Here is a 25,993-nt window from a genome sequence, read left to right as displayed (position 1 = left end):
TAGTTACGAGTCGTCCATCTTTCATCAATCCAGACTTTAATGTGTCTCATGTTGCCTGCATCGTGATGTACCATCGATTTCCTGAATGCAAATGAATTCTGTTTGCAAGTTGCACATTTATAACAATGATTGTACTTTTATATTTATTTCAAAAGATGATATCTAATGAGTCATGCACATCAGAAATTCAATAAAAAATGATTCTAAGAATCTCTCTGCCCGTTTTAATCTATGCAAGTCGTTTGTGATACAAAAAAATTGAGGCGTAATTGCACATCTTGCCATCTGTTGTTTATGTTGTTGAACTGTATTATTATGAAGTTTTAAAGTATATATGTGCAAGTAAAGCACAAAAACCACAACTGCTCATATGTTGCTCTTGCATAGCTCTTTCTTGAAATTGCTTAAAAATAAAAAGAGAATCAAATGAGAATTATTGTTGAAACACATGGAGGTGTAAAATGAATGTAGATTATAGAAATGAAAACCACAGTTCTTTTACCCCGTTGTGTTTGTGTGTGTCGAAAACTGTTCTCCGTTCCGTATGTCCGCTTGGCTGAACCTTCCCGTTGACGTTCATCCGGAGTGAAGGAGCGTTCACCACCCCTGTTACCACTCAGCAAATTGTTTCTCTACACCGGACAAGGCCACATCCTTCTGAAAAAGAAACAAGCTGCGAAACATCAGTGTTGACTGGCCCTGAGCGAATTACAATAAGAACGACACGACGGGAACAAACACGGCCTGTTTGAGCTCATTTGAGCTCTCCATGCACATGAGAATTAGCTTCCATCAAGCCAAAAAACTCTTATTTTCCTCTCCATCTGTAAGCAGGAGTCATTATGAAAACTCTGGAATGAAATGCAGGCGGAGAAACAGGGCCTGTAAGTACACAAATGAGATTATATTCATCTCTGCAAACTCTACAGCAGAACACGTCACACAGACAACAGGGTTGAAAGACATTTTTGAGTAAGTATTCATTGTTATGCATAAAGACTGATAAAGTCTGTTTAGTAATTAAAAACGCAGCGTAAAATGGTCAGAAGCTTCTTCTCGTGTCCGCAGTACCTGGATATGCAACAATAGTTCTTCATTTTGACGTTCCTACATCAACTGCATGACTTTTATACGTTATTTTACTATTACTTCTCTTTTACTGCTGCGCTTTCAGAGATGTGCACATAAACAAAACAGAGAGAAAACCAGTAATGGCGTTTACATGTAGCGCGAAATCTGAGTAATGGGCAAAAAACTACCTTTGCCGATTGGTTTTTGCTTAAGCCGTTTTTGCTTAAGCTGTTTTCCCCGAAAAAAAAAACAGTTTTAGAAGTTTACATGACTTATGACCTATATATCAGCTTATTAAGCATAATCGGCGTAAAACTGTGCATGTAAACACGTTCGTTGTTGAAAGCATGGAGTTGTAAAAAACACAAAATTGTCTTGATTTGGGAAAATTTGATCAGAAATGTTCATATTGTGATTGACTTTTGACTTCAGACTTGATCAATGTGAGCTCAATTTGACATCTCTTCTAAAACTCTGATGAAGACGTCTCACAGAAAAATCTGAGATGTGTAACCTAGCAAAAGTTTAATATACTTAATATAGAAGAAATAATTGAGATATGAAAGAGATATTACCTGTGATTTTGTCTTTTTAACATTCTGGATGTATTTTTCTGTTGTGCTCCAGTGAAGAAATCTCTTCGACTTTGAGACAACATGAGGGTGAGTAACTGATGTTCAGACTTTTCTGAATTGAGGTTAAGACATCACGGCTGTGGGTGAAAGACGTCCATCAGGGTTTATTAGACATACCGCAAAAACACATTAAAACCACACACACAAACACACTGCGGTGTATTGACTGGCATCACAAACCCACTCTCACACCCCACGGGCTCGAACTATTTTTACCATCCTTCAATATCTTGAAACAGAAAACATGACTGCTTGTTTATTTTCCCTTTATATTTCTTTTTTTCTTTTTCAATGGTCTTCTTTGAACGGCATGATGCAAAATCAGCCCAAAATACACTCTTAAAATAGAAAGATTTTGGGCCCATAGAACGACTTTGCTTCTCAACTATTAAATTTAGTTTTAGTCTGTTGAAAGCTTCCCACCCCCACGAGTGCAATAGAAATGTTCGGTGGATGTAAAATGTTCCTTATGGAACGAAACGGCATGACAGAGAACCATTTAGGAACCTTTAGCGTATCCTTTTTACCAGATGTTGCCAATTCCTCCCGAATCCCCCTACCCTTCAACCACCTGTCATATAAGTAATATAAAGTCCTGCCCTACATTTCTTGAAATGATCTCATTCCCCATCCTCTAGTTAGTGTGAGAGCTGTGCTTCATAAAATACAGCGCCTGTGGAACACAAGAGCATTTTAGCTGGATTATCATACATGATGAACGTGACACAGCTCATAATAACAGTGGCGGTGCCGACTGAAAAATTGCTTTATTACACAGATGTTTTGTTGGAGCTTTAGCGCGGAAAGAATAGGAAGCACGTATTGACCAATTTCAGACTCATTCAGCAAAAACTTTTCCCATGGACATCACAAGTATTTTCTCATATAAACAGACTGAATGTGTGCCGGTTGAACATGAGTACCCTCAGCAGTCTGAATGAAGAATTGAAATATCTACGGGTCATCGTGTTTAAATATATATCCACTTGTCATGCATTGAATCATTTGTGTAGATTGTTGATGATTGTTTTTTTGCAGATTGATTGTCATTTGTATTACTAGTTTAACTACAAATGCTATGGTTATTGTGGTAACTATTGTTACTATAGTAAAACTATAGTTAATTTTTTAAAGGCTTAGGTCGGAAACAGCCATGAACTCGGCATCATGGCAGCAACATTTACATTCTTTAGAATGCAAAATACATCTGTTATTTTATCCAACCAACCGTACCTTACCTTACTGACATTATGAGAAGGTTGCTACGTGTTAAAAACAAATGTTTCTTTATATTAGCATAAAATTATGTTAATACAATTGCCCGTATAACATTCATCCTCAATAAATATTAATATTTAATTCCCTAATATTTTAGGGAAAACATTGTACTAACCTGTTTTAAACCATTCGTTGGTATCCTTGAAAAAATAAAGTCATTCTTATCTGTATTAGCCCTTCAGAGACGGTATTAGTTTACTCTATTGATTATATACTGTAAAACAACTCTATAGAAATTACAGTATTGTTGGCAGTTTGCCTGTAATTTACTGTAGATTTACATTTATGTCATTTACTGGCAACTGTATGTTCAAAGATAAATGAACATAAAACATTAACAAGTCTTTATCTTTACAGAAAAAAGCTTTAAATATATTAACAAATAAACATAGCATTCTAGGAACCAAAATTAGAAAAACAAACTGTTAATGAGGATATCTGGTTCCCAGAATCCTTTTTTATATTTTTTTCTGTAAAGATAAAGACTTGTTAATGTTCAATGCTAATTTATCTTTGAACAAACTGTGGCCCCCCATAAATTAGATAAACGTAAATCTACAGTAAGTTACTGGCAAATAGATGCATAATAACATCTGGACAGCCGACTGTCAGAGAAGAAAGACGTCTGTTTAAAGATGAAGAAACTATAGTTGGTTCGGTCATTCATGTGGCTACACATTCTCTTTACTTTTACTACACATTAGTTTTTAGTAGCACATAGGAGCCTTTTCTCAGAGGTCCAAAATTGAGCTTTCATCAAATATTTAGCATGTTAGCTCCCTCAAAATGTTGTAAGCAAGACACAAAAGTGATCATTTATTAGTCAACAAGATTTGTTCTCTCTCAACAGGTAGCCCACAGAAAAGCTAATTGGAAAATCAATGAATGAACGGGGCGAGAGAGAAAGAGAGTGAGAGGTGTTCAATTCTCCAGATTGGAGTCGTTTCTCAAACAGTTGTTTGCCAAATTACAATAGGACTCGAGGGAGCAGGCAAAAAAAACATCTAGCACCTGTTTGCCAATTTAAGACATTTAAATGTTTACATGTGCTACTGTACATTTTTCTTCATTAGCAAGAACATGAGGTATAGCTGGAAGCTTTGAATCGTTGAACTATGCTGAAACGACGGAACTTGCAATGATAGTTGGCTATTGATGCTTTAGGGAAACGCACCCCTGTATGGTAACACAACACACACATTTTTCCTTAACTGTTTTTTTTTGGACGGTGAGTTACTCTGCTCACATGTAAAATTGGTTGAGTCAAGTAAATAGTCGGCTTTCACACAGCAGCACGTTAACTCCGGAGTGTCGTCCACATTACAGTGTTAACAGTCTTTCAGTGAGATGGCACAGATCAGTCAACCAGAGATGCTGAAACTGATGTCACTGACAAGAGGACATGAACATCTGTAAAATCTCACATTTCTAAATGCCCATGGTGCATTGTTGACTGTGTGTTTTAACAAGACCTAAGTGATGCTCAAAGAAAACAAAACATACATAAACATTATCAATCACAACAGAAAATGATTTACCGTAAATCATTCTGCAGAAATTTCTACAGTCATGAGTTTACAGTGCAAGACGTACAGCAGGTTCTGAACTTTTAGGAAATATGGTTTTGTATTTGTGTTTAAAAAGCCATACAGTTGAGTTTGAATGCCTTGAGATTGAATAAATGATGGCAGCACTTTCATTTCTGTGGGAGCTGTTCCTTTAAGCTATTGGCAAATCGACATGTTTCCATCACTTAAATACAACATTTCTCATCCAGCATCACAACATTGCCTGTTTTTTTTACTGAAGGGAGCATAACGTTTCTCAGTGGGATGTCTTGCTTGTGTTTGATGGATGCTCTGTGTTTTAGTAAAGCGATCTTCACAGCCTCAGGCACACACATTAGGAGAGAGAGAGAGAGAGAGAGAGAGAGAGGGTGTTGATGAACTACACATGAATATGCATGCACGGCCAGGATTCCTCTGCAGATAAACAACATTCTACAGCATATGACAACAGATTTATTTCTCTTCACGTCATCTGCTGTGAGATCAGGTGAGTTTGAACTCATTCAGTATGAAATGAATAACAGGCCAGTGTATTCAGTTTCAATTAATGCAGAAAATCTGCACAAAAAGTACAGTTTTATTTTGCATTTTTTATTTTAACATTGTTAAGTATTTCTTTTAATTTTAAAAAGTTGCTAGCTTAAACATGAGGTCATGTTACAACAGTTTAGAAAATGTTTTGATGCATACTTTATTGTGTGATTATATTCTATTTTTAAAAAACATTACACTCTTCAAAAGATTTGTCGATGCCATTGAAGAACCTTTGCCCATGTGGCTCTTTGAGAAACCAAAATGGTTCTTCTATGGCATCACTGTAAAGAACCTTTAAATCACCTTTGTTTTTAAGAGTGTAGACAGTATTTAGTGCACTACACAGTATGCAAACGGCACAAAAGCATTCTATCAAGAATGGCCAAACTCAAGACATTTCTTAAGGAAACCACATCGATCATGTACAGCCACGGAAAAATTAAGAGAGCATTTCACATTTATTTTTCGTTAGGTAAAACGATTGTTTCTTTTAATTCTGTAAACTACTAACATTTCTCCCGAACTAAATCATGTTTTTTGCATTTCCAGAAAATGAAAACTGGACAAACACGTGAAAATAATCAAATATATGTACATATTCTACCCATTCCATTCTTGGACATGCAAGCTTACAATTAAACAATGTTTTAACCATATGATGTCTCTTTTTTAATGTATTAACTAACATTATTTATCTGACAATAAACAACCTGTTTTACACTTTTCAACCCTTAATAACTTTTATAATAATCTTCATACAGTATGTTAGTTTTTTGTGCATTAAATAAGTTTTTTAAATAAATGAGTACATGTGAAAAAAGAGTTTATTTACTAAAATAAATGCTGTAGTTTCATTATTCCTTGTCAGATCATTTTAAATGTTATTCACGATAATGTTTGACTTATCGTTAAGCGTTACCTTAACGTTTATTTTGCATTCGTGACTACAGAGCGAAATCTTTTGTCAAATGTAAGCTCGCCGTGATGTAGATCTTGACAATAAGTCGTGGGGACAAACAAAGCACACAAATGGCTCATTTTCAATATCCATGGGAATGAATCAGAATGATGGTTCAGTTGTTCCTGATCAGTGGGGATAATTGTCTCAGCTGATTGGCTAATTCTGCTAATTCTGAAAGATGTCAGAGGATGTGATGCATGTAATGATGATGTGTATGTCAGGTCTGGACTGATTGGCTTCCTATCAGCACACATGATGGACCCCTGTTCTGCAGGAAGATGACTACAAAATGACTTCACATGCTAGTGGCTTTAAGACACAGATTTTACATGGGCATGGCCACCTGTACAAAACCACACAGTTAACAGAGGCTTTCATTCTTGTGATAAACGCCCTCTACAGAAATGTCGGTTCATAATAAGTAAGTACATGTTAACAACAAGAATGAGATGTGTGTATCAGCTCCAACATCATTAGTTTGCAAAAGCCACTTGTTTTATTATTTCATATATTTTAATATCTGATGTACTGTATATATCTAATGCAATGACATTGACGTATGAAGTGTCCAAATATTTAAGAGGCCGCTGTATGCACACATGTACAGTACAAGATGCGAGTATAGCGTTAAATGAACTGAATCCTGGTGCTGTGTGCGTTTTCAGACATTCTTCTTCACTTTGGAGCCATTTTTTCTCTTTAATCTCCATCTGTTTATTTCTGAAGGCATAGGATGACTTTTCATTTCCATACGTTGACACGGATCTTTCTCTTAGTGGAAATTCATTTGTAACTGCAGAAGCCGCAGATTCACACAGCCGGGGTTTAAGAGATGGCTGCTGTCAAAGCCTCCATGCATTAGTGAGATTTCCTCATTTTGTTTTTTGCTTCTCTTGTGAGTTTTTCGAGAATTATTCCAAAGTATAATAAAATTTCCTCTTGGAGCCTCCGCAACCATTTATTGGTTTTTAAGCAATGAAGATGCGTGCACACACATTTTCCTCCTCGCAGAAAAACGATTAAAAACTAACAGGGTGTGTTGTTAAGTCAGAGTTGCGTGCTACAGCTCTGAAGCATCACTTACCGGATGACATGAGTGTGACAGACAAACGATGGAGATCTTAAGATTTTTCTTGACCAAACCTGCAAACCCTCGACACGTCCAGAGTGTTTGGCAATGTCAAAGGAAATACATTTACAAATACATTTGTAATGCTGTGCAGTATACTTCATACTGGCTGTTTTTTTAAGAATTGCATGTAAAAACAGAATACAGTATGCAACACTCAACAGCTCAATAGCTCATCACAATTTTAATGAAATAAAAAAATTTCATGTCACATAAAACACACCACAGATTCAGTGTTTACAAATGGTTTCCATTAAACTGGGTGTGTCCAGGACATCCAGTCTGCAACATTAGACGCAGAATATAGATTTGCATTTGTATTTACACACATTTACATTTATTTTTACAGAACGACCAATATGTAAGAGATTATGTACAGGCAGCCAGTTGTTATCGCAGAAATATACCCTGAAAGGTCGATCATTTGTATCCCACTGAACGGCTTATTTTGCGATAACAGCCGGCTGCTTGTACATTATCCCGCTCATTACACTACATGAGAAAATACTGGAAAAAGAAATTGTTAGAAATTACTTTCAAATGTCACGAACAGGCAATTTGGTTTAATCATTTGTAAATATAATGTCATTGTCATATGTTATTGAAAGAAATATACTGTAAATAATTTGAAAAAAGAAACTCTATAAAAAGTTACCATGTGTCATTCGTTTTGAGAGGTTATCTGGGAATAACGAACCTGCAAATGTCAGAATCAAGCATTACAACCAGCTGAGTAATAAAATAAACAACAAAGTATCAGAATAGATTCATTCGATTTTATTATGGTTTTCTTAAATAATTCAATTTGGTTTAAGAGATTTAGTTGATTAAGACTAAAAGTTATTTCCATAAAGAAAGAAAGAAAGAAAGAAAGAAAGAAAGAAAGACAGAAAGAAAGAAAGAAAGAAAGAAAGAAAGAAAGAAAGAAAGAAAGAAAGAAAGAAAGAAAGAAAGAAAGAAAGAAAGAAAGAAAGAAAGAAAGAAAGAAAGAAAGAAAGAAAGATTGTACATCACAGACTAAATCAGAACTGCAGATAACTCTTATAATCTCATGATATCTCTGCAGAGATGTTTTTTAAAGGTCCCAGACAACAATAGCTTTTGGAAGAGTGCGTGGTGGAGTTTTTATTCCTTTAATGCAAATAGCATTTGAAACAATTCACATGTCCTCCCCCGGTCTGTACTTTATTATGCATGAGAGTTTGCAATAGGTCATCACTGAGAGGCATTTTATTATGATAATGCTTGTTGACGTGTGTGTGTGTGTTTGTGTGTGTGTGTGTGTGTGTGTGTGTGGGACAGGGTGAAGTAAGGCGATGCTGAATCCAGCGTGTGATTTGAACACGGCAGCGGTCAGCTGGTGACCCTTCAGCAGTTTATTTATGGTGTAGATGTAGTGTTGCCATGCAACTCTTTAAAATTCAGATAAAGGGCTGAAAATCGGTTTTAACAGCCTAAAAGAAATCCATGATACCCAGATGTACTGTATAATTGTCATTCATTGAAACCTTAAAAAGTTTGTTCGTACTTTTTATTTTATTTTATTTATGTTATAACGTATTATGATTAGTATTGTCATACATTACATTATTTGGCACATTTCTATTTGCTTTTATATTTGATTAAATAATAATTTGTAGGAACTTTACCTTTCATGCAAGTAAATTTCAATAAACCCAATCAAAATTATGTCAATGTACAGTATTGCACATCTCTGGCTCCCGTGGTTTTTACAACAAAATAAATAAATAAGGAGGTACATAAAATTATTGTGGCTTTTACAGTTAAACCATGGAAACCACAAATACATTTTGTTACTTTGATCATGTTTTACACGTTTTACAGTTCTCATAAAAGTAAATCCATGGTATGATTAGAATGAGATCAAATGAGCAGAGTTGACCTCAAATACAACCTAATTTAGTAAGTCATCTGAATATTGCATATTCCAGAAAATGGTTACGCTGTGCACAGCGCATAAAAGTACAGCACATATCTCTGTCTGTATGCATTGTTAAAGGTTTATTTAAATCGTCAAGCCCAGTGCTCGAATCAGACAAACAAGTGTTCCTATGCAAACAGCTTTGTGGATGTATGAGAGGTCGAGTTGCTCAAATAGGAGAGTTTTTCTTCAACATGTCTCACTGAATTCAGTGTCGTGAGAGCAGGATGAGCTTCTGAAGACTGAACTTCACATCTGTGTCTCCGGCTGCACACCATCGCTCATAGATTTCATTTCTCTAGAGTCTAGAGACTCACATCTCAGACTCAATGGAGGAAAAATGCTAATGTTAGATACGAGGTTGCGCTCAAGGGCTGTGGAGTGTGTGTAGGTGTTTAAAGACATTTTGTGTCAATTTGGAGGTTGAGAAGTCACCTGGCTTCCTGCTTCACTTTACAATTTTCCAATTTCAATTCACTCGTTTAAGTCCATCTGTTCAACATCGTATGCGGGGAAATATTCTCTTGGATGAATACTTAGATTTACTAAAGCAATGATTTGCTGCGTGTTACGGTCATTTTAAGTGATTTCCATAGCCACATTGCAAAGTATATTGAGATTTAAGGCTATTATGAAAATGTTGTGTCCCAAAACATTGACAAATTTTAATTTAGAAGATAAAAGCATTCAAAATGCACGGTCTCTCGCTTACGGTAATACGGATCAACGATTTTTATGATATTATTCTGCACTTCAGCTTCTCATCAGATTTCAGACTGTGAGCTAAATGAAACACTATTGCCCTATTTAAAAAAAGACATCAAACACGAAAAATGTATCTGTATTTATCTGCTATTTAACTGTAGGTGGCTTATTGCCTTCAACCAGACATAAGAAAATTCTTCAAAGTCAAATGGATCCATTTACGCCTACTAAGGAAGGTAAAATAATTTCGACAAGACAACTTGCAACTTATAACCAATTGTGATTGTTACATTTAAGTTTTGTTTCTTTATCTCAAAAGATATTGTGCATGCCGTGCAACTCACAATTGCAACGCTTTGGCTGTACAGGTGGTTGCCGGGTGTGATTTTCTGCTTGCATGTCACCGTGAGGTTTAACCGTGAATCTTTTTGAGCGAACTAAACATGAGCTAAACCAACAGCGATGGTTACATCAGCCAGTGGCACTAATGATAAAAAAGCAGACTTCTGCTGTGGTTCACCATGGGAACATCCGCCTGACAGAGATATAATCAATTCCATTCAGAGATCTTCTCTTCTGAAAATGACACTTACTATTGGATGCATATTTCATAGGTACAGAGGACAAGGTGATGACACAATAAATAACAGTATTGTTTTGTAATGATACCTACGAATGGAGGTTTGCTTTAAGCTAAATAAAGACTAAGGCTGTGTCCCACAAGAGCAACTGTCTTAGACCTCAATCAGTCAATGGATTCACAAGCAGCGTTTAGTGTACACTATGCAGGTGCCTATTAAGTAAACAGATTTCAGACCAGCTTTGAGAGGCACCAAAGTGAGACATTCGATGCTCTATAGATCTGTGCTTCTTAAAGTGATAGTTCACCCAAAAATGAAAATGCTGTCATAATTGTTTCACCCTCATGTCATTTAATACCAGTATGAATTACTTTGCTCTCATGAACACAGAGAAAGATAGTTGGAAGAATGTTAGCAATTTTCTGCTATAGGAAAAATTAAATGGTAGTCAAATGTGCCCCAGAACTGTTTGTGTTCCTAAATTCTTCAAAATATCTCACTTTGAGTTCATCAGAACAACAAAATATACAATGTTTTGTTCCTACTATGGTAGTGATTGATGTCACAGAACATTCTTACAAATATCTTTCTTTGTGTATAACAGAAAAAATAAATATACAGGTTTGAAACAACCCTAGTGTGAGTAAATGATGACAGAATTCTTATTTTTGGGTGAACTATCCCTTTAACTGGTTTCACTATATCTGTCAACAAATCAACTCAGAATATAAACAATATCAAAGACTTTACTTGCTTTACCTTTACCATGCATTTAGAACTAAAATTCTGCGTAATTCATGATATTTACTGAAAAGGAAAATTGCTTTTTTATTTCAGCAGATTTATTATTATAGTGTTAGCCGTATAATATAAGTATGACATTTTTCTGTTAAACCTTCTGGTTTTGAAAGGACCGGTTACACAACCGTCCCATCTTAAAGAACCTCGAGATCTTAAACAAGGAATGTTTATCAGGGAAAACAAATTCACATTATTCAGACTGCAGTGATGAGTACAAATGACTCTTGAATGGTGCATGCATGACCCGGGGTCACGTTTGCGTTGATTTTATTTGACATGACGATTTTTCATTATCTAAACAGACGAGACTTTAAACGAAGTTGACGTGTTGATGTTGCACAGTTTGCCTTTGAAGCTAAAATATTGCTCATGCTTTTGACACATGCGGTATAGGCTGTTATGCTCCTGGAGACGCAGGTTTGAGGCTGAAATGTGCCAATCCCATTTCATCTCTCTCTCTCACCCTTCAGTTTCTCGTATGATAAAAGAAAAAGGTCCATGTTAGACTTTTAGGTTTGGCTTTAATCATCGTTAGTTTCAATGATAAATCATTGTATTAATCCTGCAATGCATTATAATATTCCAACGTAATATTTATTCACGAACAGTATATTTTTATGCTTAATTTTATTTTTACTTCTGATGTATTTTGAGAAGGTTGCACATCAGTTAACTTTAATAGAAGATGATGGTGCACATCACAGTTTTCATTAACCATGCTGAATGTATGATGTCATGAATGAAAAGCGAATGTAAAGACATATCATCGTCTTGGAATTATGAGGTTCTATCTGACATTTTTGTCAAAATTGAGTTATTCACAAATTCTTAATCTGTGACAATTTATATACATTATGTGATTTTTTTCCTTTACGTTGTGTGCGTTTATGGACTTTTTTAGAAAAGAAAAATGCTATATTTTGCTATAGATAGATAGAGTTCAGCGCTGTTGCTGGCACGAACAAGGATCGGAACAAACTGAGGAGAATCTTATGGAATTTTCATGGAAACCTTGCAGTGTCCCAACGAACAATCATGTTAATAAACTCATTAAAATGTGAAAACTGCTATTGAGAGTTTGAGGCAAATGTTGAATTTGCTCCTCATTAGACTCAATATTTTGCCTTACTGTTAGCAAGAAACAACATTAAAAGAGTGGTGAACACATAACAATATGAAAATATCACCTCTCTATACAGGTACATGACATTATAGGATTACCACATTGGTATTGTATTGTTGAGACAGAGCATGCTGAACATGGTGCCATCATTGTGACTGATGTTTCCCAGCATCCAGGCAGTAGTGAAATTAGAGCGACGAGTGATGGACGCAGACCTGAGACCTGGCAGCAAGCGGCTGCTGATCATTGATCGCTCATGAAACCAGTGGAGATCTACACACTGACTGTCTGTGTTAACATAAGAATGAATCATTTTTGCTAAAGCTGCGTGACAGCAGAGAAGAGCTCATTGTAACATTTGCATTAATATCATTGCACGAGACTATAAAAATATACTAAAATACAGCCAGAAAAAAAAATGTTGATATGAAAAATACATGTTTGAATACATTTAAAGCCGAACTATTATCATCTTAAATGCATCAGTGTGAGTTTTAATTAGATGTCATTATTGTGTTCTCACAGACTGAAACAGACACCTTGCAGAGAAGGTTGAAGCAAAAATTATGAAGTTACTGTGAGCGCCCCTAGAGCTCAGCCATTCTTACAAAATAGCTAGAAAAGAGGACTTTATCAACTTTAACAAAATAACAAATGCAATATATAATTATATCTAATAAAAGATAAAAAAGACTCATTGAAAGGTACATATCTGGAATTGTACCATATTGTGCTTATACAAGATAGACAGGTTTATTAGGAATCACAACATAAAAGATGAGAGATTTGTCAAAATAAAAACAAACTTTGGTAAAAGTTCACCAAATACACGAAAAGTGTATTATTAGTTTTTTTAAGATTAAGGCGGCAGATTCTTCTAAAATATCAAATAAAAATAAATATGATAAATAACATGGTATAAATAATAAGATGGATTGCTCAGTAAATATTAACTCATAGCATTTAATATATTTGCGTTCATCATCACTACATAAGTTTGTATTTCCTCGGGGAAATATGAAGAAAATCCCAAAAGTACGTTTTCAAATCTGCTTGACCTCGTCATTTCAACCAGACGATTGTAATATCTTTGTTAATATCGCTGTTCATCTTTAAAAAAAACTTTAATAAAAATAAAGCATTATTCTTACTTTAATTGCGTTCCTTTTTTTTTTTTTTTTTTTTTTTTTTTTTTTTTATTAACAACAAGAAAAAATCTTTACATACATTCGTGCATACAGTGAAATACAACATATAAATATAACATAAAATGTACACTAGGGGGTTAATGTTAATTTAAATGAAGATATTAAAGAATTTACAAATTTTTAATGTTTTAATTGCTTTTTGCTTCATAGAAAACCGGATTGAATCAATATACAGTTCAGTTTCTTTGTTGAATGAAGTAAAACAGGGTTTTTTACAGGAAAATTTACATTTGTGAACATAAAATTTTGCCATTAAAAGAATAAAATTAATTATATAAACCTGACTGTGCTTGATTCTACTGTTCTCCCAAAGACCAAATAAAATATGTTTCCAAAACAACATAAACTGGTTATCAATGTTTCTTGTGATAAAATCACATACATTTTGCCAAAATGGTCTTACAAATGGGCAGTACCAAAATAAATGAACCACAGTTTCAGGGCAACTGTCACAAAAGGTGCAATTAACATCAATATCACTTTTAAACTTTTTAAAGAAATGTTTTACAGGGTATACTCTATGTATTAATTTGAATGACACCTCCTTAACTTTGTTTGTAATCAAATACTGATTAGGTATAAGCCAAATCTTTTTCCACACAATATCCTCCGTAAAACGACTCCAATATGAGTAAATGTAAGGCAAAGACACGGAATTTCTTTGAAATAACTCTCTTATCGATCTGTTCTTTGCGTTAAGGGAAAAGCAGATATTGCCCACATGAGTACTTATTATATTATTAAGTGGGGACAATTGTTGGGTACTAATTCTTATTTGATGTCTAAACAGCATACAGATTTCAGGAGAAATTGCACCAAAAACCTTCGCATATTCCCCTGGTGTTACAGGAATCTTATAATGCGCCAAAAGCTCACTGTAAGTGAAAAGAAGACCATTTGAGTTAAATAGCTGATCCACCAATATGATGCCATTATCAAACCAATGTTTCAAAAACAACGATTTGCGCTTATATAATATTTCCCTATTGTTCCATATATAATACTTATGTGGTGAAAAGTTATGCTTGAAAATCAATGACCATGATAAAAAGGCCTGGCGATGAAATTCTGAGAGTTTCACTGGTACCCTATCAATATTATAATTACAACTAAGAAAGAAATTTATATTACCAAGGTTGGAAAGAATATGGGAGGGTATGAAGTTCCAGATTGAGTAAGGATTTCTGACCATCTGACGAAGCCAATTAACTTTAAACGTATTATTTAACATTTCAAAATCTAAAACATTTAGGCCGCCATTTTCATATGAATTAATTATTATTGTTTTCTTTATGTAATGTATTTTATTTTTCCATACAAAGTCAAACAGTATTTTATCAATTTCTTTGCATATTTTTTTATTAAGATGCAAGGCCATTGCTGCATAAGTCAGTCTCGAAATTCCCTCTGCCTTTGTAAGCAAGACTCTGCCCCTTAAAGAAAGATCTCTGATAAGCCAGTGATTAAATTTCCTTTTAGTTTTTTCAACAATAGGATTAAAATTTAGTAAACACCTTCTGTGTTGATCTTTAATAATGCTTATTCCCAAATACTGAACCTCAGTTTTTAAGGGAATACCATTATACGATGCTTCAGAACATTCCTTGATGGCCATAAGATCACATTTAGCCAAATTTAAGTATACACCAGATGCCCTTGAAAATTCACAGATTAATTCAGTAGCCACAGAGATCTGGTCTTCGTTTTTAATGAAGAGCGTAGTGTCATCAGCTAATTGGGTTATTTTGATCTCTCTATCAAAGATTGTGATGCCTTTCATTGGACTTGATTTAATGTGAGATGAGAGAAGCTGACTCACCAATAGAAAGAGGTATGGAGAGACAGGACACCCTTGCCTAATTCCTCTAGTAATATCGAATCTAGGGGAAGTACCATTTAATAGTTTAATAGAACAGTTGCCTTTTTTATAAAGGGTTTTAATTGCTGCAGAAAAAAAAATACCAAAATCAAATTTCTTGAGCGTGTCAAAGATGAACTGATGCTCTACCGAGTCGAATGCTTTACAAAAATCTAAGAATAGTATAAACCCATTATCACTAATCATTTCTGAATAGTCCAGGACATCCAACACTAATCTTATATTATTGGTTATATGTCGATTTTTCATGAATCCTGATTGCGATTCATCAATAACGGAATCCAAAACTTTTTTCAATCTTCTAGCTAAAATTAGGGCCAGCAATTTATAATCATTGTTTAATAAACAGATAGGGCGCCAATTATCAATATATAGCTTGTCTTTTTTTGGTTTGGGGAGCAATGTAATTAAACCTTGTGTTAGAGTTGGTGGAAGATACTGTCTCTCAATGCTTTCAGCAAAAACTTCTACAAGAAAAGGAGCCAAATCTTTGGAAAATAATTTATATAATTCAGATGTCAAACCATCAGTACCTGGTGATTTGGAATTTTTCAGATGACTAATTGCTTCCGACAATTCAGATATTGTAATAGGTTTATCACAAGAGTCCTTTTCAGAATTATCAATGGGTTTAATCTGCAATAAATTCAAAAAGGCATCAGCAGTCACCTGTGAGTAATTAGAGGTATACAAGTTCTTATAAAACTCACTACAGTACTGAGATATTACTGTAGGATCATCGGTTGTAACTCCATCAATGTTTAACTTATTAATGGTGTTATTAACAAAATTCCGCCTTTCTAAATTGAAAAAATAATGTGAGTTTTGTTCCCCTTCCTCAAGCCACTTTCTTCTAGAACGAACAAATGCACCTTCTACTTTTTTCTTATACATGTCATCTAATTTACTTGTTAAGTCGACCATTTCTAATTTTTCGTCCTCTAGCAGAGAATCTGGATGTTTCTGAGACAAAATTGTTATTCTCGTTATTATTTTAGTTTCTTCAGATCTTTTACTTTTGGCCATTAATGAAGCAAATTTTCTCATATATTTGCCAATTTCAAATTTTAGAAGTTCCCAATTCGTACTGAAGGCATTTTCCATTTTAGCTTTAATCCAATGACTAGAAATCAAGTCCTTAACTTTCTTTTGGGCCTCCTTATGCAGCAGAAGAGAATTATTGAGTTTCCAATATGAAGACTTTACATTAGGTGTTTTATGAAGCAGCTTCACATTAATATAAATAGCTCTGTGATCTGTTAAAGGAGTAGGTAAAATATCTACATCGATCCCATCTTTGTCAAAACTTTCAGAAACTAACCAGTAGTCTATTCTGGACCGATTTGAACCTGATTTGTTACTCCATGTAAAGACTATATCATCAGGGCATTTAGATCTCCAAACATCTATTAGATTAAATGTATCCATGAAGTTTTTGAGATTAGTATTTGTAGATTTTGGACGTCCTGATGGCCATTTATCAACAGTATAATCCTGCACAATATTAAAATCCCCTCCCATTATAATATAAGCATTTGGATATTTGTCTAACCAGCTTTTAAATTTATTCTCTATGCACCCTAAAAGATTGTCATTTTCTGACTTCCTATTGTACCCATAAATATTTGCTGTAATAATATGTACATCATTACAATTAAGTAACAAACAAACAAAGTGACCTTCTGAATCACAAAACGAATGCACAACTTCCCCATTAAATCTATTCTTAAGTGTTATTACCCCTGCTGAATGTTCAGAACCATGGGAAAACCAAATTGAAGACCCCCATTGACTATTCCAAAATTTAACATCATCATTAACCGAATGAGCTTCTTGTATATAACAGAAATCAGCTCTGTATTGTCTAGCAAATAGAAATAATGCTTTTCTTTTAATATTATTACGCAACCCCCTAGCGTTGAAAGATATAAGAGATAAATCCAACAGGTTTATCAGAACAGTTGAAAATACAAAGTATAATAAATGTAAACTCTAGAAGAATATAAGGAAATGAAAATCAAGATCAGCACCTATTAAAACAATTAAACTAGGATACTTGACCTTTAGCCTTCCATTAGGAAATGTCTTTACTTTTGAATTGAAAGCATAACACATAACCTAATCAACAACACAGGAATATTTTTTGCTTGCCACTTTTCTGAATCTCAGAACAACAAACCTTGCGTCTTAGATGGATTGTAGTACAACGTTTGATTATTGCTCATGTTATTTCCACACCATCAACAAAACCTCGACCTCCAACGAAGTATGCCGATTTGCCCTCCTCTCTTGCCTTTTTAATCATTGGCCACAGTTTCTGCCTTGATTCCCTATCCTCCTTCGTTAAGTCTTCAGTGAAGTGCAAACCATGATTCCGAAGGAATTGGTTGTTTTTTGCAGCTTTCCACACTGCTTCCCTGTATCTCCTCACAACGAAGCGAATGATGACAGCTCGTGGCCTCGGCTCGTTCGGACGCTTGGAACCCACGCGGTGCGCGATATCTATCGCCGCTGGCAGCTGATCTCTATCTTGTGGTAACACTTCTTGACAGATGCGAATCACTTCCTCGCGAATGTTTTCCTTCGCTCCTTCTGGGATGCCGTGTAATTTTATGTTCCATCTCCTGCCGTAACGCTCCAGATCGGTCACACGACTCATGTAAGTCAGGGTAGAATGTTCATTCTTCTCCACACGTCTTTCAATACAACACATCTTTTCTTTTAAATCCTTGATTTCTGTGCGTGTAGCTTTGACCATCTCTTCTAGAGCATCACTTCTGGTGTTAATGAGATTAGCAAGTTTAGCAACGATCTCGTCAGACTTCAAGTCGACCGTAGGTGTTTGTGAGAATGGCTTTTTGGCTAATGGAGGTTTACTGGGTGTTATGGGAAGTGGAGGAAATTCTTCTTTGTTGTTCAGGTCGTTAATTATTCCTCCATCTTCGTAATCGTGATCAGTGATATCCTCCATGCCACCAATGTTTGCTGCTTTGTTAACAGCATTCGGACGTTTCTGTGCAGATTTGGGCATTTTGCATTAATAATATAAAGCAAAAAAGATGTTCGCTTTTTTCTCAACTCGAAATAACTTTCCAAAATCGAGTCTATCCTTCTTTACTAAAGTTGGTGCTGAGAGCTCGAAAATTCAGTCCGTTCACACCGCCATCTTGGCCCCTCCCCCCTTTAATTGCGTTCCCTTTGATGCACGCGATTCTAAACGCGTCGTGAGTTTTGAGCCTCTCGCCGCTCCGTAACGCCTCAGTTTTTCTCCACGTCGGCTGCATCTGCGCACTGCTCTCTCTCTCTGACACACACTTACACATCAAGTTTCATACTTTCAATAACAAGACATTAAAATCCCCGTGTGAGGACAATAACCGTACGGCATCATGTTTAAGAAGCTGAAACAAAAGGTGAAAGATGAGCAGTCGTCGCCGAGGAACGTCTCGCAGGTGTGTGTGCGCGCGCGCTCGCGTCTGTACTTTATCATGTAGCATATATGCTAACAAAACAAAACAGCAGGTGTATTCTTCATTTCTGCTTCTGACACTCTGTATTACTCCCTTAGAGATTTGAAATTGGGAAAAAGTTAGACAAATGTATTATGGTGTTCCGTGTTTGTTTACATTTTTTGCCATAGCTCAATGCTGGTGCCAGATTTCAATACCATAGTCGTTTTATATATAATATCTTAGTTACATTGCACAGCCATAGGCTCGTGTCTGGGTGATCGAAATGTACATGCTTAATGTAAATCTTTACTATGGTGTTAATCAACCGAGGTAATATTGTGCTTCAAAAGAATTGTGTTGGTACCACTTTCTGAATCGTTTTATTTCATCCTTACAATTGTCAATAGCTTTCTGTATATGTACACAACTGTAAATATAGTCAGAATGTGTGATATGTTTATGAACTTTACCATTGGCACATACTTGATATAACAAACCAGCTGGACCAGTTGATCGGACCCGAAACATGTTTCCCAAAACGGGCAGAACAGACACCGAAAGCTCCAAACAATGTTACGTGGTAGTACAACACATTGTGTTACTTTAATGGAAGTGTAAGCAAAGTTTGGGGTGAGTAAATGTAGAAGTTTTAATTCTTTTCAGACCGAGTCGAGCTGAACACGAATACGGCTCAGTTAGTGGCTTTGATATATGTATTATTTGAATGACGTATGTCTGTCTCCAGCAGGTGAGCTCTGCAGAGAGGCGCAGTAATCAAGATGCCGTGTTCTCCCCATCCGACAGAGAGGTAAGAAAGCATCACATATGCCATTTTACTTGTGCTGTAAAGTATTTACATTTCACTCAGAGACTCTTGATGTGTTCTACATGACATCTTTGGAGGTTTGGTGGTTGTTAAACTGGAACACGTGATGTGATCCATTATTAGCACGGAGGAGGAGGATTTACATGAGTGTCTTAATGTAGATCTTGACACATCTTAGATTGTCGGTGCAGAAGTTTCTATATAATTGTGGTTTTGCAAAAGTGGTCTTGAGCACACGATAAATGAAACTAAATAAAACAAAGCTGCTTATGCTGCATGTTTGTTTTTGCATGCAACACTTAATAAAATGTTGTTTATTGTTTTTGTATTATTCAGTTGTATGAGGTCATTTTAACTGCAATGGCTGCAAGTGTCTCAGTTAATTCTGTGGTGCATAAACAAGTCTGATAAATCCCAGCAGGTACATGCTGGTATTGTTATAATGTGTGCTAATAATAGTGCAGACGTTACAGTTGAACTATTTCTGGACTGTGACATTAAACCCCTTCAAATTGAAATTTGAACCTGAACAAATAATGAAGTGTGAATTCATGTTTGTCTTTTACAAATTGAGCTCTTAACATTTTAATCATTGTGTTCTTGTTGGTTTATGTTAGAACTTTTACGTCACACCATTTTCAGCCAAAAGATATTTTAAGACTGTTTGCTTTATCAAGATCTTTGAGTTCAATTTTATTTCATGCCCCACAATTGTGACAAATAAATGTTAATTAAAAATTGTAAACATATTGTTCTATTTTTCATATATTTTGTAATAAACGGGTTGAACCAAGCCCTTTCATAAAAAGAAAATGAGGTCTGTACCTTTGCCTTTCTCACATCCTCAGTTCTTCTTTTTGAAGTTTCCATCTGAATGAATCAACATCATCTTAGCGTTTTTCTTCTGTGTCAGCTTTACCTCTTTGATGTCTTTACTCAAACCTACACTAATGGCTTATATCATTATGTGATGATTTTAATAAACACATTAAAGAGAGAAAGTAGATCAATATGGTTTGTTAGAAACATCAACGTGTTTAACATCAGTCTCAGTATCTTTCAGGTTTGACTTCTCTTTCTGTTTCTCTCGTCTCATTCACTGTGTTGTTTTCTCATTGCTCTCCGTCTCCGTCTTCACCTCCTGCTCCCTGTCATTATCGTGTCACTTGTGTGGGGGGGTCGGTCAGCTGCTGGCCGAGATGATAGCAGAACCTGCTTTACTGTCCGAGTATACTATCTTTGCTCTGGACAGCTCAAATCGACCCAGAGCGGCCCAGGTGCCCAGTGTGGTGAGTCTGTCCTCACACGTCGCCTTTTCTTCCTCACCCCTCGAGGAAAACAAACCCGACAAACCTGCCGCCCCATCCTCCCGTTCTGATGCCTTTGTGGGTTATGGGCCAGAAGAGGTCTGGTAACACCTGCTTGTAGCTTTTGTTTCTCACACGTTCACCAGCCGCTCTCTTTCATGCATAACTCAAAGGCATCAAGCTCCTAACCCCTGCATCTAATCTCTTATGTTTCTTGATTGTGAGATGGCGGTTGCTTTTTTTCCTCCTCTGCAGTTTTACCCTTGGATGCCCTCTTTCTTATTTGGCATCTCCAGGAATGAATGTCATTAGTTCAGATGAACCTCTCCTCTAAGAGTCCTGTAGTATCCTCATAGATTTCCCTGTTATAAAATGTTGAATGTTCCCTTGCTGTTCCCTGAGAGTTCTTGTGACTTTCCTTTTGAGATTTGTTTGGCAAAAACTTGCAACTGCGTCACTCCCTATTAGCCCGCCCCTGCCGAAGGCCAAGAACAAGATGTTTAAAATTGTGGTTAAATTATGAGTTATAAATGCTTTATTTGCTGACACTCTTAAATCTGTTATTAGGTTTGAAAGTGACGCGTAATATGCAGCCATTCTATTAAATATTTAAGGGTGGGAATCGTTTGGTCCCTCACGATTCGATTCAGAATTGATTCTTGATGTACTAATTAGCATATTTAAGATGTCATCGCGTCACCTTTGCGCTCCGAGTCAATTCTTAGCTGTCAAATATTGTATTTTAATACAACTGAGTGCCCAGTAAAGCCATTCTTCCTTGCAGAGCACCCAGCGTGTCCGTCTGGCTAACAAACTGTGCATATTTACAAAAGTATGTTCATGCTCTTAAGTCTAACTAACAGGTTTTGGGAAACGCTATTTTGCACTTATTGACAAGTCACCTGCGTTATAACATTAGTAAATTGAACGTGAATGACATATGACAGTTTATATGATAGGGCGAGCGATTGCTTTAATGTTGTAGCTCGATCATTAATCACATTTGCAGTGACGGGTCCTGTTAAACACATTGCATCGGGGGAAACCGTATTACATGTTTACTATTCATTTTGACAAATCTAGCAGGTCAGCTGGGATTCAATGGAAAATGTACATGCTTTGCACAATGTAGATGCCATATACAGAAATATTATGCTGTTACAAACAGGTACATTTGTTTATTGTTAGGTATTTCACAGAAGCTTTTTTATTATTTTTGTAGAAATATTTACAGGTGAGCAATGATGCATCGTGCTTCTTTGTTGTCTGTTTGCCTAGGAACACAGGCTTCCATTAAGGACTGTGAGTGTGGATATAGTCGCTTTACTCCGACAGAAGAATCTGCATACTATTTATTAAACAAATGATAAAAATGCTGTTCAGCCCACAGGACACTGCTGGGACATCATACTGTATAGGGCTGTGCAATTAATCGTATTTTAATCGTGATAATGATTTATCCCACAATTAACTGAGCATAAGCGAAGTGAAAATAATGTTTTCAAAGCAAGCACAAAACTCCCAATATGGTCAGAAAATCACGGCAAAGCTTGTATCTTTTAAACTGCCCCTTTACAGGAAATACAAACAATAATACATTTCTATTAGAAAACTATTTTAATACACAGACAAACATGAAGGGCGACCATTAGTAATGATTTATAAAAGAAGAATTTAAAGATGAAGTTGCAAGGTTTTATCCCGTAGGTCACAGAATGTGGAGTGTTTAGATGATTGATTGTGTGCTTTGAAATACGGTGTTGAAGAAGTTCAATGGCAGTAGATTATAACTTATTCATGGGCTGTATAATATAGGCCTAATAAACATGCTGATGTGAACTTAAAAAGTAAAGTTATGAACTGACAAAATAATCGTGTTTATTACAATTGTAAGCAAAATAATCGTTATTATAATTTTACCCGTGATAGTGCTGCTCTTACAGTATGTCAACTGTCCTAATGTAATCTATAGTTAACACTCTTAAATTAATTTAATTCGTTCTCTGGGACCATGCCATGTTAATAGTGTTATGCTCACCAGGCATTTTGTGCTCATTCATATATTGATGAATAACTGTCCGGTTACAGTATGAGTAAGATGATCATCTACACTTGCTTGTGTGGTGTACTAGTTTGTGTTTGAAGGTTTCTTCTTTCAGTAAACACTAAGCATCAGATCTTGGTTATGTTCATCTTCGGAAATATTGTTTATAACCATTCATTTATGAATGTACGTGAACTAACAATGACTTGTAGTAGGAAACCTTATAACCTGTAGCTATCAAACTTATGATGATATGACTCCCAGTTTCAGGCAATTTAATCATCAACCAAGAGCAAAGTGTCCATCTGACCCCTCCAGCTCAGGCAATTCCATCCCCAACCAAGAGCAAAGACGGACTTCTTGTCACATTAACGCTAAATGTACAATACTTAGTATTTAATGCCAAGCTGGCATAACATGACAGTGGTTCGAAGTTAAAGCTGCACTCGGTTACATTATGCCATTACTATTTTGCCTGCTTATAACATTCCTCTGTTGTCTGATATCGATCACAAAATTAGACCTAAACAGTTTCAACAAATGACATTTCCTAAATCACAGCTAAAAAGCGCTCTCTACTTTTCATAAATATTTACTCAGTAACTTTGAATCAAAGTCACTGAGTGCAGCTGTGACACGTCAGAGGAGACCTGGCCCTCCCGTCTGAGACTGGTTTCCTCCCGAGTTTTTTTTCTCCATTTATTTATCATTGGAGTTTGGGTTCCTCGCCACAGGGCCGTGTTTGCTTGCTCACCGGGAGATTGCTTTTATTAGATATCATTAATTAGAATGATCTTGCTTGTTCTATAAACACCATGCAGTGGGTTTGGACTGTTTGTTTTGTCCACATGTCCAACTGACAAAACCGGTAAGCGTAGTGCTGCTGTGTTTAACTCCTGTTTGTGTACCGCAGTAGATCTTCTGTCTACGGTGTATTTAACCCCTGTGTTTCTCTCTGAGTTGCATGAGGATGGGTTTAACCAGAAGCCCCTGCATTTCTCCCAGCAAAACTAATTTTGCTCCCAGAGTAATCGGGGTGCAGCACGATAGGCTGAAGGAAAACTAACCTGGCCGATGGTCGAACCCAAAGCACTGTTTTAACATTTCTCATTGGTTGTGTTCTCATGCAGAGCATTTCTAGGGCAGCGGGCAGCTCTCCCAGAGGCAGTGTTAATGGAGATGGAATCACCTCTCCTCAGGTAACCTAATGTGTCATGGTCTCTTTTTCAAATTTGCAACATATGTTTATTACTAAATGAAATTGCGAAATAAAATGACAAATCATTTATTGCACCAAAGCACTCCAACACACCTGAGATACTTCTGAGGCAGTCCCATAATGCATTGCAACATAAACTCAGTTGAAAAAATACAAATTCCAGTTTTTGTTCTCATAAGATAACTCTAAAGTCTTTAGTCTGATCAGAAGTCTGATCATTATTTGATGTAAAATCCTCGTGGTCTGTTCTGTTTTCCAGAAAGAAGAAGGTCAATCTCTTGCTCAGAAGCTTCATCAGAAGGTGTCATCAGTGGAGTCTTTGCTCCGGGGGTCGGGCCGCGGTGAAGGGCTCTTCCGCTCCGCCTCCCGGGACAGTCTGGTCAGAAGCTCCTCGCGGGAATCCCTGACTCTCGTCGGGGAGAATGAAGCCCAGGCCCCGGCATTCGACCCTCCTTCAGACATCGAGAGCGAAGCTGAAGAAATGCCCGGCAGTGTCGAGACTCTGTCCAAAGAGCAGCTGTTAAACCGTCTGCACAGGGTGGAGAGGAGCCTGGCCAACTACAGAGGAAAATACTCTGAGGTTAGCTTCTCTTGTCCTGTTTGCACCTGGAATCAAAATCTAGTGATCCCGTAGACGGATTCAAAGCCAACACTGTAAGGATTGGAAGGTGTGGATCAATCATTTAGCACTAGAGCGATAGAAACAAATACGGTGTGTCAACATTTAATGTCTGGCGTTGTGTTTTCCAAACAGCCGTTTTTATCTTGGCAGTCGTATGATCTGTAATGCCAATTTCATACTTTCAACACTACATGAGGCCATTACTTAACGTCTTGGCACACAAAACTAAAAACTAAATGCTAATTTGACAGATTAGGTACTTGATTACTTTCCATGGAGCAGATTTTGCTCATTCAGAATGGCTTTTGGTGCTGTGATTTAATCAAGTTCACCTGGGAGTATGGGCAATGGATTTAATATGAATAATCTCTTTTTGTGAAGCCATTGTTAAACAACAGAAACGTTCTGACCATATGGTCTTCATAAGGCCGTTGTTTAATACTTTTCATGGAGCTGTTAATTCTGTGTGCAGACATTATTTCTTACTGTTCCATCGACCGGATGTTTTTGTCCGGCTCAATTCGAGTTTTGGATTTGCACAACCTTTCTTATATTTTAAATTATATTTATATTGAGCTTCGCCATAAGTCTTCTCTAGCTCAGAAAATAAGATTACAGTTACAGATGTATGCTTATGATTTGTAAACACAGTCAGGAATGATTCTAGTGTGAATATAAAATAATGTTGAAATTTAAGATTGTGTCAAAGATGGCACCAATACATGGGTGTGACGAGACACTTATCTCACGAGACTAGACACGAGACTGGGTTCACTAGAACGAGATTTTTAGACTTTTTTTAAGAAATCCGCCATTACGAAATATAGGGAAGAATATATTATTTTATTCACCAAAAATGTAGACATTTTAAAATCAACTTTATGAAACACATTCAACTTCTATTTTAATGAATTATGCACAAGGCGCTGTGAACGTGAGTGATGCACCGAACATTGACAACCGTCTGTCTAGCGGCGCAACGTGACACGACATAAGACATTAGAAACGCATTAGAACCCATTATCATTTTATTAAAAATGTTGTCCAAACTGGATCTGCGTCCGGTGTAGACACAGTGTTAGAGAAATTAATTTCAAAAGTGTCCCGT

General features: G+C 36.2%; 1 protein-coding gene across 4 annotated transcripts in view; it reads left to right on the top strand.

Annotated features, from left to right (window-relative positions):
• The first annotated feature begins 18,624 nt into the window (after nucleotides 1-18,624).
• The window catches only part of golga4 (golgin A4), a 30,566-nt gene continuing 23,197 nt past the window's right edge, over nucleotides 18,625-25,993 (top strand). For 2 of the 4 annotated variants that reach the window (XM_079472718.1, XM_079472717.1), the window contains exons 1-4: nucleotides 18,625-18,867; nucleotides 19,616-19,675; nucleotides 24,175-24,243; nucleotides 24,523-24,843. In XM_079472718.1, coding sequence (XP_079328844.1) covers nucleotides 18,805-18,867; nucleotides 19,616-19,675; nucleotides 24,175-24,243; nucleotides 24,523-24,843 — 513 coding nt within the window. In that variant the 5' untranslated portion in view covers nucleotides 18,625-18,804. Of the gene's footprint in view, nucleotides 18,868-19,612; nucleotides 19,676-24,174; nucleotides 24,244-24,522; nucleotides 24,844-25,993 lie in introns of all 4 variants that reach the window. The other 2 variants (XM_079472716.1, XM_079472715.1) reach the window with 2 other exon arrangements.

The sequence above is a fragment of the Barbatula barbatula genome (assembly GCF_947034865.1).
Source record: "Barbatula barbatula genome assembly, chromosome: 14".
Taxonomy (NCBI): Eukaryota; Metazoa; Chordata; class Actinopteri; order Cypriniformes; family Nemacheilidae; genus Barbatula; species Barbatula barbatula.
Note: the sequence above shows the minus strand (reverse complement) of the source record. Positions and strands in the feature narration are given on the sequence as shown.